This window comes from Talpa europaea (genome assembly GCF_964194135.1).
Source record: "Talpa europaea genome assembly, chromosome: 11".
NCBI classification, from domain to species: domain Eukaryota; kingdom Metazoa; phylum Chordata; class Mammalia; order Eulipotyphla; family Talpidae; genus Talpa; species Talpa europaea.
The window spans coordinates 10,444,064-10,458,435 of NC_140078.1; the positions used below are offsets into that span (position 1 = coordinate 10,444,064).

The 14,372-nt window shown below is 58.2% G+C and overlaps 2 protein-coding genes across 2 annotated transcripts in view; one reads left to right on the plus strand and one right to left on the minus strand.

Annotated features, from left to right (window-relative positions):
- RIMS4 (regulating synaptic membrane exocytosis 4) overlaps positions 1 to 1,305 on the plus strand; it is a gene marked incomplete at both ends in the record, with an annotated part of 50,640 nt that extends 49,335 nt beyond the window's left edge. Inside the window, one exon of the mRNA XM_084248315.1 lies at positions 1,087 to 1,305. Within this exon, the coding sequence (XP_084104441.1) occupies positions 1,087 to 1,305 (219 nt within the window). The remainder of the gene's footprint in view (positions 1 to 1,086) is intronic.
- A 4,982-nt stretch (positions 1,306 to 6,287) lies between these two features.
- Positions 6,288 to 10,254, minus strand: KCNK15 (potassium two pore domain channel subfamily K member 15; the record flags this gene model as incomplete). The annotated part of the gene is made up of 2 exons (XM_084246626.1): positions 6,288 to 6,997; positions 9,972 to 10,254. The coding sequence occupies 2 exons, from the start codon at positions 10,252 to 10,254 to the stop codon at positions 6,288 to 6,290; spliced, it is 993 nt and encodes a 330-aa protein (XP_084102752.1).
- Between the last annotated feature and the right edge of the window lie 4,118 nt (positions 10,255 to 14,372).

The window sequence follows — 14,372 nt, forward strand, 5'->3', positions numbered from 1 at the left end:
CACCAGTCAGCTTAGATGGAGGCCCACCCTAAGGGTGTCCCTTTCACATAACCCCCTCTTTCAAAGCTGTTTCTAAATACAGCCCTATTCTGAGGCACTAGGACTCAGGTCTTCAACTTGAATTTTGGGGGACGCAGTGTAGCCATCACACCAGTGGAAACACATCTGTTCATGCACCAGGCTGGGTTCTGATCAGCTGTCCAGGGAGCACTGAAGGTGACCAGCTGGATGCCCAGGTTTCTCTGAGCTTCAGTAAAACCATCTAGGAAATCAAATCTCTTTTTTTTGGTAGGGTTGTGGGAGACTGACTCTCAGGCTAGGCTAGCCTTTAAGTAGTCCCCAACGTGCAGTGAACAGTGGGCCAGCTCCTGGTCCCATCTTGCCCTGGGTGCTGGACGATAGATATGGAGCTTTTATTTCCGTTATCTGCTTTGATCCTCACCTACATGTTTACAAACAAGAAACAAGACTGGAACTTAAAGGACTTGCCCACAGCTGTCCAGCAAGACTGGATTTGAACTCACAGATGCCTTAATTGCAAAGGTTGTGTGTTAAGTCACAGGGCTCTGCTGAATGGCTGGGCCAGCCCAGCTTTAGAGGCGGGGGCAGAGTTGGAAGTGGAGGCACGGGAGAGTAAATGAGGTCCTGCAGCCATGGAGACCACCCAGCTGGCATCTCCAAGAGAGAGATGATGTTGACCAGGAAATGGGCCTGGCACTGCCAGGATAGGGCTGTTGGGGGAAGGAAAGAAGCTCGCACTCACATGCTCCCAGCCAATTTTTTACATGTTTCATGCAAAAGGGGTTTCTGAGGCTCTGGAAGCTGAGGGCCCATGAGGGAGGCAGCCAGGGGCTCATGATATGGCTTAGGTTAAAGATGGGGCAAGACCAGAGGCAGGAAGTTGGCATCCTGGGTGAGTGATGATGGTGGCGCTGGTGTCAGGAAAATATGGCCCGATTGGAGCCATTTTAAGGTGGTAGAAGCCACAGGACGCGGAGGTGAATTGGGTGTGGGGGTGGCTCCAGGTTTTGGTTCTGCCCTGTGAGTAGCCCTGGCAGAATCAGAACCACTCTCTCTTGCCCGCAGGTGATCGTGTGGGGGAACTACGGACGGATGGAGCGCAAGCAGTTCATGGGAGTGGCCCGCGTGCTGCTGGAGGAGCTGGACTTGACCACCCTGGCCGTGGGCTGGTACAAGCTCTTCCCCACCTCCTCCATGGTGGACCCAGCCACGGGCCCCCTGCTCCGGCAGGCATCCCAGTTGTCCCTCGAGAGCACCGTGGGGCCCTGTGGTGAGCGATCTTAGTGCCAGGGATGGGGAGGGGCTTCCCCAGATGGCCTGGAGACCACCCAGCCCCGACCTGGGACCCCAGGCCCAGGGGCATGTTGAACAGAGGAGGATGGGGTTCTCCCCCACCGCGGGGAAGCAGAACGGGGAGACCTGCCCCCCTTGGGCCCCTCCTCACCCCTTCTTTGCCTCCTACCCCCTGAGACCTTCCCTCTCCCAACGGGATTGGCTGCACTTTTGACTTGGCCGGTTCTTGACTGGTGGATGTGGCTGCGATCGGAGAAAGGAAAGACTGAGGTGGCAGAGCAAACCATTCTCCCGTCCCGGACACCGTCCGACCTCGCCCCCTTTTTGCCTCCTCGGAAGCTCGCTGCCAGGAGCCAAGTCCAGAACCCAGCGGCCATCTCCATGGTGCCAATTACCAGCAAGTGTCTTTCCTGTGGCACCGGGTTCAGGCAGCTACTCCTGCCCCAAAGCCAAGGGGGCAGCTCTGCAAGGATCCGGAGCCAGCTCCGGGGGGGCCCAGAGCCCCCCACTTGAAGAGGAGCTCAGGCCTCCCTCCGCCTCCCGTGGAAGGAGTTTTGCCGCAGCCTGTCTGAGTCCATCTGTCCGTCCCCTCTGCCCGCCCCTCTTCCAGTGGCTCTAGGAATTGGGGTCCAGCAGGGACCAAAGGAAAGGAGGAGGTGCCCCGGGTCTGGTGCAGACCCTCAGGGTGTCTTGCTCCATGGGACAACTAGTTTGGAAACACCTGGTGGACTGCAAAGAACTCTGTCTTCTGTGTTTTGGTGGAGGCGCTGCAGGACCCTGATTTTCCAGAGCCCCAAGCTCAGAGAGCCACCATCTCTGCATTTTGGGGTGTGGGTTGGAGAGGGAGTCTGAGGAAAGCTGGGAGTGGAACTGGTGGTGCCAAGGTGAGGGTTTCCCAAATAGGAGAATCCCTCCTTATTGCATGAGGCCAAAGGTCATCTCATCTACACCCCCCTGGCTCCAGGCTAGGGGCCTGGGGAAGCAGCAGAGCTCCCCAATTTTAGTCTTTTTAAAGAAACCATCCTGTACTAAGGGCAGCGCTTCACTGCCCTGGCCTCAATGACCTTGGCTCCAGGACAGATGATGGTAGGAAAGAGGAGGTCTGAGTGTAAGAAGCAGGAGGCTCCTTCTCAAGCCGGCCCGGGTAGCTGCCTGCCCGGCCCAGCCCTCCCTGGGGCCTACGGAAGCCCTTTGCATGCTGGGGAGGATGCAGGCCGGCCCCTCTTTATAGAAGCACATTTCTGCCACTTCCCTGGGAGGCACCCAGCAGCCCACCACCCTCCTTAGCCAGTCCCTGCTGTGTAGGGCGTAGTCCAGGTTAGCGGGGTAGTTAGTGTTCCAAACCCTGGGGTCTGTTCTTAGCTCACACGTAGTCCCTACAGAGTCCCAGGCGGGGCGCAGAGGAGACACTAGTACATTCCAGAGGGGAGTCTCCTTGCTGGCCTGGACCTGGAGCCTCTCAGCAGCCCCTCCTCCGCCCCTTCTTCCCCTCCCCCGTAGGGTTGTAGCTGGAGCTGCCCATTATACTCAAATGTTCTGATTTATTATCCTGGGTACTGATTTTACTCCTGAAGCTCTCCTGAGGATCGTGGGCCTTGGTGGAGGGGCCCGGGCTTCACTGGGGGGAGGTGGGGTGTTGTCTCTCTAGGCTATTGAGCAGGTGATCCATTTGGAACTCCTTCCCTCCCGTCCACGGCCGCCTGCCCGTTTAAGTCCTGGGTATCCTTTCAAGCTCTGCTTGGGTCCTGTCACCTCCATGAGCTCCTCACACTGCCCCGGGCAGGGGAGACGCGAGGCCCCTTTTATCCGGGAGGTCTGCAGAGCATCCCGAGATGGTGGGTGGGATCCCAGAGCTGGGGCAGGAGGGGCAGGGCCTGAGCGGCCCAGAACCCGCCCCTCCTCCGTTTGTTGTTTTTCCAGTGTGATTTCTCTGCTGTTCGTTTATTACTCACCATTTGACTATTTTGAGCCAGGAGAGCGCCTCCTCTCTCCAGTCATCACTGCTCTGGCTGTTCAGGGTAGCTTTTCAAAGACGGGGCAGAGCCTGGCTGTCCCAAGCAGAGGAAGAAGGGGGCTCGGCGCCCCCCCACCTGAGCCGACCCTCTGTGTCTGCGCTGGCTTTATAAAACGAGGAGAGAGCGCTCCAAAGCAATAACACCCTGGGGGTGGCAGCGAGCCCCCTCATGACTTACTTGTTCGTTCTGTGAAATCTCAGCTCACCTCCTGGAGGGGTGGGGTGAGGTGGGGGCTGGAGCCCTAGTTTCTTTGTCTCATCGTGTGAGCACGTGCCCCACGCAGGGGGCTCTGGCTGTGTGGCGTGGGCGCCGCGGTCTGTCCTCACCAAGGACGGGGCTGGGGCGGGGGCTGTTCCCATCATTTCCTTTGGGAACCCTTCAAGCCCCGCTCGTCCCACTGCCGGCTGCTCCTTTACCAGCTCATGTCCCCGCCTTGGGAGAGGAGCAGAGAAGGTGGAGTTGGGGGGTCACAGTAGGAGGGAACAATGGGGTTTCTAGGGGGCAAGCCTTTTTTTCAATTTCTGGGTCAAAGGGCACCGCAGGAGGGAGTTATCGCCACCTTCTTTCTCCAGAATCTGCTTTGCCTTCTAAAATGGAAGCACCTTTGAGACCATTAGTGAAGGCCATTTCCATTTTATGGACCAGGAGACCGAGGCCACCTCTGGGGTCACCTGTGAATTCCATGACACCCCTCAGCCTGGCCTCTCCCACCCTTGGCTGAGCTGGAGTCAGAACAGGATGAGATGAGGCCACCATTTCCCTTCTCTCCCGGGAGCTTCCCGGTGGCCTGGAGGCAAATTGTGGCCCATCTGAGAGGTGAGGAAACGGAGGTCCAGAAATGGAAAATGACTTGCCCAAGACCCCACAGCAAATGGGGGGACCGAACCAAGGGCTTCATTGTGGTTTGGCTCCTTCCCGGGACAGAGACCGTGGCTCCAGGCCACAGCTACCACGAGGAGTATTTGTGGCCCTTAACCCCTGACCCACCCGGCGCTGTTTGGGTTCCATCTGGGTGGACCAGTACCTTTTCTAGTCCCAGGCTTGGGGGAGAGGGTTGCCACAGAGACAGCCATCTTAGGGACCTGGCCCTACTGGCTAAGGGCGGGTGGGATTTGGGCCAGGCGTCACAGTCTGGGTGGGAACTCCCACCAGGCCATAGCCCCTCCAGGACCAACTTGAGGCAGTTAAGAAGCACCGAGGGCTGTGTGGGAGTGGGGTGTGGCTGTGGAACCCTCAGCTTAAGGAGATCTTCACCAAACCTTCAAATGATATAATCACACCTGATCTTCTTGTAGTGCTTTCCAAGTTTTCGCTTTCAAAGTGCTTTTACGTGGGTGTACCCTCCCAAGAACCCTGGGCAGGAGCTGGGGGTGGGGGGGCCTGTGGCATCAGCCCCATTTTAAAGTGGGTGAAACTGAGGTCCTGGGCGAGACGACATCTGCTAAGTTCCCACTGGGAGGTGAGGGCTGAGATTAGAACTCTGTTCTCCAACAGTCTGGAGCTCTTTCTTCTTGAGGAGGTGAAGCTGGTAGTTCCCCAGTGGTCCAGGCTGATTCAGAACCATGGCACCCCTCAGTGTTCACGAGCAGCACTGCACCCACTCTCTTTGGCGCCCAGCTGTTGCGTCTGGCAAGGCCACCTGCATTTATTTATTGAGCAGCAGCGCTGTGCCAGGCCCCGGGGACCGTGCCCTCCCCAAGTCCCCTGTGATGGCTCCCACGCTCTTTGAAGGGCCCCAGGTCTATATAGCAGCACCTCAGAGTGGACAGGAAGCTTTTGTGTCCATGAGCTTCTCTGACTCACAAGCCCGGTGGGGAGGCCAACCACACTCCTTGTCCTCTGAGCTCCTGTGAGGGCCGAGGGGAGACTTGAACCCGTGGCCTCACATCACATCTGGAGCTTTTCACTCTAGGACTGCTTCCCAGGGGTGGCAGGAGGGCAGGCCGGGGGCCTCTCCATCCCCCCACCTTTTCTTCAATCTCGGGAGCAGGAGCCGCTCGGGCCTTTGGGGAGGGAGGGTTTTGGGGGGAGCCCCAGTTGGAGTGGGTCACGTTGCATTGTGTTCACAGCCATGTAGCTCATGTTGAAAATTAAAGTTTTTGGCTTTTCTAACTGGCTTGCTCGGCTCTGTGTTGAGACAGTTCTATCCGGGAAGCTGAGGGCGGCTGGTCCAATTTCAGGCGTTGAGCGCCCAGTGTGCACACCGGGGCCTTTGTTGATGCCCCTTATGGGGCAGGGGCCCCTCCTGGGAACTCTTCCACACATCTCAGGAGCCAGCAGGATCCTGGGCAATCCTGTCCTTCTACAGATGTGAGCCGCCCGAGGAGGAGGGCATGAGACTCCTGAGGTCAGGCAGCTCGGATGAGAACACCCCACTGCGTCCGGCTGCATCCAGGTGGCCCAGTGACCTGTGGGTGTCAGCAAGGGCCCCTCACCCTGAAGTGGGGCTGGCAAAGCCACCGTCTGAGCCTTGGGGAGGGGAGGGTGTGCTTTTTGCGCAGTACACACTGGACAGACCAGGAGCGAGTTGCGCGCCTGTCCACGCTGGACAGCAGGTGGTGCCCGGCACGCGTCCTCTCCGGGGGCGGCTGGGGTGTGAGCAGTTAGCCTCCCCGCAGCAGCCCAGTGTGGAGAGCCCTGCATTTCCCCCACAACACGCCAAGCCGTCCACTGTCTCCCCCCCCAGCCCCTCGCCAGCCAGCGAAGACCCGCGGAGGCCTCTCCCGGTGCCGACATGGCCACGCCTTCCAGAAACCATTTGGCCCACGGGGATTGCACCTGCAGGGGAATTTTGGAGTCGGGCTTGTACTCAAGATGCAGCTTTAATATAATTCTGGGGCGGAGGGAGGCGCATCGAGGCCACAGCCCCTCGCCCTCTGCAGGCCCGGGGAGGGGAGGGTGCGCGCATGGGAGCTGCGGCCCCCCCCAGCCCACGCCGACGCCGGCCCGCGAGGCCAGTCACACGGACCTCCGCCGCGCCCGGGCCCGGCCCGCCCGGCCGCCAGCCGCAGCCCCCGGGCTCGCGGGGGGCGAGAAGCCCAGATTGTCGCGGGCGCCCGGCTCCCGCCAGCGGACGCGCTGGGAGACGCAGGCGGCGGCCCCGGGGAGCGCGCGGCGGCCGGGCCGGGCGGGGCCGCGGCTCTCGGGCGCCCCCAGGCGGCGCGGGCCGGCGCGGCGGGCGGCGCGCTCGGGCAGGTCGGCGCCCGCGGCCAGGAAGCGCAGGACCACGAGGTTGAGGAAGGCGCCGATGACCGTGAGCCCCACGAGGATGTAGAGGAAGCTGAAGGCCACGTAGGGCGGCTTCCTCTGCAGCGCCTCGTCGCTCTGCAGCGCCACGAAGTCGCCGAAGCCGATGGTGGTGAGGGTGATGAAGCAGTAGTAGTAGGCGTGGAAGAAGGTCCAGCCCTCGAAGTGCGCGAAGGCCACGGCCCCGAGGGCCAGGGTGGCCGCGCACACCAGCAGCCCCGCCACCACCATGTTCTCCGTGGAGACGCGGGGCCGCCGCAGGCCCAGGCAGCGCTTGGCTGCCAGCAGGAGGCTCCGCACCAGGGCGTTCAGCCGCTCGCCCAGGCTCTGGAAGGTGACCAGCGTCAGGGGGATGCCCAGGAGCGCATAGAACATGCAGAAGACCTTGCCGGAGTCCGTGCCGGGCGCAGCGTGGCCGTACCCTGCAGGGAGAGTCGGGGGAGAGCTGCTGAGGGCCGGCTCCTGCTAACACTCCCGGTGTCGCCCTCTCGGCTCCCACAGCCAGCGGGGCATCCCGAGATGCCAGTTCTAAGTAGGTCACACCCTGTCTTTAAAACCCCGCAGACTGTTCCACAGCTGCCCCAAATTGTAAGCAACCCAAATGTCCCTCCGCATCTTTTCTCAGGTCCCCAATCCAGTCCACCGGCCCAGTCCACACCTCTTGCCCAGATCCTGCTCCCAGCCAGCCCTCTCCCAACACCTCTTCAGTTCGGTGTAGCAACTTGTCACTGGGTCCCTCAACTATTGTAGGGGAACGCAACACGAATGGGCGTCCTTGAGTGTTGGGGTGCCATGCCATGGTTGGAGAGTGAACGGGTATGTCTGTAACAAGCCAGAGGAGGGGACGCTTTCACGGTATTCTTAAAGGGGCCTATCACCCAGGAGGAGTCAGGTGGGCTGACCCGAAAAGAATATGCCTCCTTTAGCAAACTGCCTCATTTGTGAAGTGAAATACGCAAACCCTATGTCCTGTGCAGTTCCACAGTTAGGAGGTTGAGCCTCCAGAATATACACACAGGCAAAGGGCTGCATGCATGCGGGGTGTGTCGAAGCAATGCTGGTCACAGTGAAAATTACACAATCTTAAGTGTCCATCCATAGGGGATGGACCATCCATAAACCAGGGTGCTCCTGGAACAGTGGAATTCTGCACAGCAGTGGTTCTAACTGGGGGAGATTTTGCCCCCAAGGGGATATTTAGCAATGCCTGGAGGCCTTTGGGTTGCCACAAATGTGTCCCTATGTGCTGCTAGCACCTGGGTGGGTTGAGGCTAGGGATGCCATTAAACACCCTGAGCTGCACAGGAGAACCCCAGAACAAAGACTTCCCCCAAAATGTCAGCAGTGCTGAGGCTGAGGAGCCCTGCTATACAGCCATGGAAAAGATGACACCGTTCTTTCAGGACTGATAGGAAAACATCATCAAAATACATTTAGTGAAAAAGAGAGAAAACTCTGTATAATATGATGCCTATATAACATGTGTGTGTCTGTTTCAAAGGAACATGTAGGCAGAGAATGTATCTGCAAAGATACACAAGGAACTGGTAATTGTATTTGGTCCTGGGAGGGGAATTTATGGATTGAGACACAGGATAAAAGGGAGACTTGCTTTTCATTCTATACTTTTTTGTGCTCTGTGAAGTGTATATATGTAACTTATTCAAGTATCAACTAAAATTTATATATGTGTGTATAAATTTAACTCCCTTTACACATTTCACTTGCCTGGAATGAAATGAATAATGGTAACAATTAAGTATGCTAGGTACTCTACATGGATTATTTCATTTTACTCTCCCACTGGCTATGTGAATGATGTTAGCATCCCCATTTTACAGATAAGGAAATTAGGCTCAGAGGGAGCAAGCTGCCTGAAGGTCACAGGGTCTAGGTATGAACCACTATCCTCCATTCCTTCTCAGAGCTTCCCTTCTATCCATGCATGCTCAGGTGCCTGGCTCTCCTCAAGGCTGATTTATGCCGCCCTTGAACACAGAACATTAGCTGGCACCCCTAGGTGGCCAGAAAAGGCAAAACACCAGCTGTCCACTCTCCCTTTCCCCAGGCCCCCAGGAGCTTGTCAGAGGGGAACAGCCAGGAGAGGAGGCCAAACCCAATGGGGAGGCCTCCAAAGAATGTGGGGAGGGAAGCAAAGGTGGACAGCGCCCCCACCATCGGGCATGGTGACAGGAAGGGTCCTGGGCTGCGCCCAGATTGGCAAACAAGGGTGCCACATCGATAGGAGTGGGCGAAAGGGCTGAGTGGGACTTGGCTCTGAGACGGAAAGTAGAGTTGCTACTATTACTAATGAATAGTGCCTGCTTTGCTTCAGGCCCTGTACCCATCGTGCGACAAGCTTATCCTCATGTGGCAACCACCCACTGAGGTAGGAACAACTGAGTTTTACAGCCAAGGGAACCAGGGCTCAGAGCAGTACAATCGGTTGCCACTGAAAGCAAGAGGCTGCAGAGATGAGACCAGGACTCTGGTCCATGTGATAGCAGAGCAAGTTCTTAAGCCACAGCTCACATGCAGGATGCATTAGAGCATCATGGAGACTTTCTCCAATGCCCTGGCTTCCAGGTGGTGGTCCAAGCCCAAGGAGGCACCTAGAAATCCATACCTGACCAGAGGGTGGCTGGCACCCAGCTTGGAGCCCTACAGAGCCCACTTCTCTCCTTCCCTGCTTCCCCAGGTTTAGGCTCAGCAGGTACCAGCCAGACGGTAGCCATGGCAACAGCTGGGGATCCAGATGTAGGGGAAACTGCTCTGGATCCTCGAGGGTGAGGTCCGAAGCTGTGGCAATCAATCATTCCTTCCACAAATATTTATTGACTGTCTACTATTCTCTAGACAACTGGCCACATTGCAGTGACTAAGTCCGCTTAGGTCCCTGTTCTCAAGGAGAAACAGAATAATAATCATCACAACACCAAACATCTTTTTAAATGCTTCGTGCGCCAGGTCCTGCATATATTATCTCCTTGATAACACTGGTTTCATCACAGCCCTGAGATAGGGCGGCTAGCACCCCCATTTTACAGAGGAGAAAAATGAGGCTCAGAGAGGTTAAGCAACTTGTCTGAGATCCCCCCGCTAGTGTGATACAGCCAGGCAAGGAAACAACTCTGCCCACTTGGACTTCAGGCCCGCTCCACCTGCCTCCCAGCCCTGGGGCGCTTTCTGGGCGCTTTCTGGGCGCTCCCGCGGGCCAGCTTCACCTACTGACTCCTCCCAGCCCCACTCGGCAGAGGGGGCCAGTGAGGCTCGGCGCATCGAAAGCGCCCAAGATTACCCAGCTGGGCCGGGGCAGGCGCGGGCCGGGAACCCACGGGCGCCGCGGACGGCTCGGGACGGAGCGAGCGCCCAGGGGAGGCGCCCGGGGCCGCTCACCGATGGTGGTGATCACGGTGATGGCGAAGTAGAAGGAGCCGGCGAACTTCCACTGGCGGCCGGCGCGGTGCGGCTCGGCCTGCAGGGCCAGGCGCTCCAGCTCGCGGTAGTCCTCGGCCGAGAAGCCGTACTTCCTGCGGAGCTCGCGCTGCTTCTGGGCCAGCAGCCGCTTGCGGCCGCTCTCCGCTTCGGACTCCAGCGCGTCGAAGACGGCGGCGCCCACCAGCAGGTAGGACAGGATGCACAGGACGAGCGCGGCCGTGCGCACGCTCTGCTTCCTCATCGCGGCGCCCCCGGCCCCGCGCCCCGGCCCCGCGCCCGGCTCGCCCCGGCCCCGTCCATGCGCCCCGACGGCCGCCCGCGCGCTCCGCCCTCCTGCGCCCGCCAGCAACCCGCGCGGGCACCCGGGCGGCGGGGTGGGGAGGCCGCCGGGGCACCCGGAGGCGGGGCCTCGGGGGTGGGGTGGCCGGAGGGCAGAGACGGCCTCGCTCTCCTCTCCAGCTGCAGAGCTGCCGCGCCCCTACCCCCCACCTGCCTTTGTTTACCCTCTGGCGCCCAGGGACTAAAGCGTCTGCAAACAGGGACTTTTGGAGCACAGAGCCCAACGGCCAGGTTCTGCAGGGGCCTGCCTCCATCACCCTCGCCCTCGTGACCTGGCACAAGTCACGCATTCATTCCTTCCCTGTGATTTCAGACCAGGGCGAGAAAGAGGAAACCTGGTTTCTGGGGCGGGCAGGACTGTGCCAGGGGAGGCTCCCTGGGCAGTGACCCGGCCAGGAGCTTCCAGATGGCAAGTGCAAGCGCTTTCAGCAGATAAGCCACCTTGCTGGGAGGGCCCGAGAGGAGGGAGGAGTAGAAAAAAGCCGCAGGGGTGACTTCACATGGGGTCTCCGGCCCTTTATTCTTCAGTAAAATTCAAACCCATTGAAAGGCCGCAAGGGCAAAGCCACCCATGATTGGCTTTTTTAAAAAAAAAGGGCATTCAGCCTCGCTCGCGGCAGAGCAATGGTGGCCAAGAGTGGAAGTCAGGAGACTGGAGCCCAGGTGCGTGCTGAGGGTGCCGGGGCTAGAGGATGCGCTGGAGATGGGGAGAAGCGATGGACCTGAGCTGTGTTAGTTCAGGGGTGCTGGACACCCACAGCTGGCCACATTTCCCAGCCGCCCACAGCGCTTAGGAGCATCCACGCGACTCAGCCACAGCCGATGGCAAGTGGGCAGAGATGGCGCCTGCCGCTTCCAGGCCTGCTTGTGGCACCTCCCCACAAGCCGTGCTCTGCCTCTTTTGCTTAGCCGCAGGCTGAGGGCAGAGAGACCTGATGACTTTAATCCAGGGTAGAGTCACAGGGTGGAAGCAGCGTGGATGCCTGAAGGAGGCGCTGCTAGACTGCTCCAACAGTCAGGAGCCCTGTTTTGAACTTCTGTTGCATGAGGGCCCTGAGATACCGTGTGTGCGTTGCTACAGCTAGGGCTCGCTGGACGTGCAGGGCAACGGGAAGGACTCAAGGTGACTCTTGGTCTTTGGTGTGAACAACTGGATGCCTGGGGGAGTCTTCTATGGACCTCACTCCTGGAGGAATCCACTGCTGCCACCAGCACCGAGGTGACATGCAATTTAGAGCGCCGAGTGCGCCTTCCTTCATGGCAGTTCTGGGCAGAGCCCCAGGCAGCCCCTTCTGCAGCTGTTTGGAGCGTGAGCATTCTAGGTGTGTCTGCTGTAGCCTTGACATGCACCCCTTGGCATGCACCCCTTGACAACATGCGCCCCCTGCCCTCCCATGGCTGCTCCAGCCTCTCCCTGCAGTACCCCCCCTTTTTTTTTTTGCTCTAGTTGCACTGAACTTTCAGCTCCTTGCACACACTCTTGCTTTGCATGAAACAGCCCTCCCTGTCCCACTTGACAGTCAACATGTATCTAACGGCTGCCTGTACTAGCTGCTGGAGAAGCTCTTTACATGTTTGAATGGTTTACTCATCACCACCTCCTCATGCAGGTGTGGCTGGCTGAGGCCGGTTCACTCCTCAGCGCTCAGCTTGGCTGACAGCTCCCTTCCTGGCTCCTCCTGGCAGGCTGTCCTCTGTGCTCCCGAGATCTCCGGGCTCCTGGCATCCTGCGTTGTTCCTGCTACACTATAATGTTCGAATTCCGTATCTGTGTCACCCTGAAGACAGGATCCTCTCTTAGCACCTCTGCCCCAGCACCTAGTGCACACCCAGTGACAGTGAACAAATGTTGGAGATAAGAACGTGGACTCTGCCTGGATTCTCAACCCACTTCTGCTTACCAGCTGTGTGAGTTGGGATACCTCAGTTTCCCACTAGTAAAATGGGGTTAGGAAAGTTTCTACCTCTAAGGTGCTGTGTCAGGCAACACCTTATAAAGTCCCCCAAAGATGCCCATATCCTATCCCAGGGCCTGTAAATACGCTGACTCACATGGCAAACAGCAATGAAGGTTGCAGGTGGAATTGAAGTCAGCTGACCTTGAGGCCGGAGGTTGTGTCCTGAGTTATCTGGTGGGCCCAAGGCAATCACCTGGGTCCTTGCACCTGGGAGAGGAAGGGCCAGAGAGGGGCAGAGCACAAGGATGAAGGGGGAGGAAGGAGGCCATGAGCCAAGGAGAGCAGTAACATCTAGAATTTGGAAAAGGGAAGGAGACAGATTCTTCCCTAGAATTTCCAGAAAGGCCTGCAGTCCTGCCAACGCCTTGATGTTAGCCCCATACCTTCCATGTCTCCCTCTATCCTGCACACCTGGAAAAGAACATGTTCATGTTCACGCTGTGCACAGCAGCAGCCCCAGGGAGCGACCGCATTGCTTGTGAAGATTAAAGAGCCTGTAGAAGCCCCAAGAGCCTGTCTGGCCGCGAGGACTCATCTAGAAGTGTCAGCCATTATTACAAATATCACAAGTGAGTGGAGCTGGGCCCACAGGGACGTGACCCTGGCGCCTGCCTCACTCAGCTCTCAAGTAGAATTGGGCCCTGGGCTGTCTCTCCCTTGAGAAGCCAGTGCCGCCCTGAGGCCCAGAAGCAGGGTGCTGGCGCTGCTGCCTCGGCCTTATTTTTAGCAATGCCATCAGCAAGTTCCATTTCTGATTTCCACCCAGACTTCAGAAGAGCCAGAAACCTGGGCTGACGTCTGTGTGTGTGTGTGAGTTGGGGGTCCACCCAGGACGTACAGCCTGAGAGTCCTGAGCTGAGCTTCTGGGGATGGGCTGGCTGTCCTTAGAAAAAGGTCAGGACCCAGTCTGGGGACAGTTGGTGAGTCCTGGACATGAACACAGGACACCTCCCCGTTTTCTGCACCCAGCTTTCCCCATCTGCGAAGAGGGTGAAAATAAAAATGCCTCACAGGGATTATAACATGTCAGGGATTATAAAAGACAGCGGCATTTCCTGGGTGCCTGGTAGCAGATACCTGCCCTTTCTACCAATGTCTGCACAAATGTCAAGAATTCTTTTTCCAGAAGCAGGAGCAAAGCCAAAACTGCCCCGAGCACCTGTCCACATTGACAGCACTTTTCAGTGCAGGAAGCTGAGGGGAGGGGAGGCCCTGCCCCTAGGAAGTGGCTGAGGCAGGACTTGAACTCAGCTACTTGGACCCCCAAGTGAGGCAATATAGCCCACCCCCCTCCCTTCCCTTCATCAGGCAAGATGCCACGACTTCTTCACCCTCTGTGGCCTCTCTGGACCTCACGTTTTCATCTCTAAGTTGGGGCTGAGGTGGCCTGGCTGGCTGGCTGCCCCCACCCTCGTGAGGACCCCGTGACATGCAGCTGAGAGGTGCTTTGTCAAACATGCCCGTGGGGTGGGTGTTATTGGGGCCATGGGAGCTGTCTGGTCCTGCCAGGCAGGTGACTCTGCCCTGTGCTTGGCATTTTCGGTTAGTGGCTCTATTTTAAGGCAGAGAGGTTAGAGTTTGTATATGTGTGTTTCTCAGCTGGGAAAATCATCTGCTGAGCCGTCACCAAAAACAGCAACACCCCAAGGCACCCTGTCAGCTCCCCCTCCCTCTGCCTCCTCCCTTTCTTTCTCCTTTGGGAGCCTGGGGACCTGGTGATTTTCCTTTGTCCCTTCCTGCCAGAGCCACACCTGTGACCCCTGGATCTTGGTCTTCCAGAAGCCCTGACTATGCTGGAGCACAAGAAGTCCCAGTCCCTGGCTGGGGCCTGGTGCCTTGCAGAGCACCTCACCGCCCTTAGGAGTCTACACCCTCTGACAGCTTTGTGTGCCCGCTGACTCGCCACTCCCTGGCAGAGGGGTGAGGCCACCCAAGCGGAGAGGAAGAAGCCCGTCATGTAAGGTGGCACGTGGCAGGGCAGTGGTGAAGAAGGAACATGAGTTTCTGAGTGAGCCAGTTCATCTTGGGCACATGAGCACACCTTTCTGAGCCTCAGTTTCCT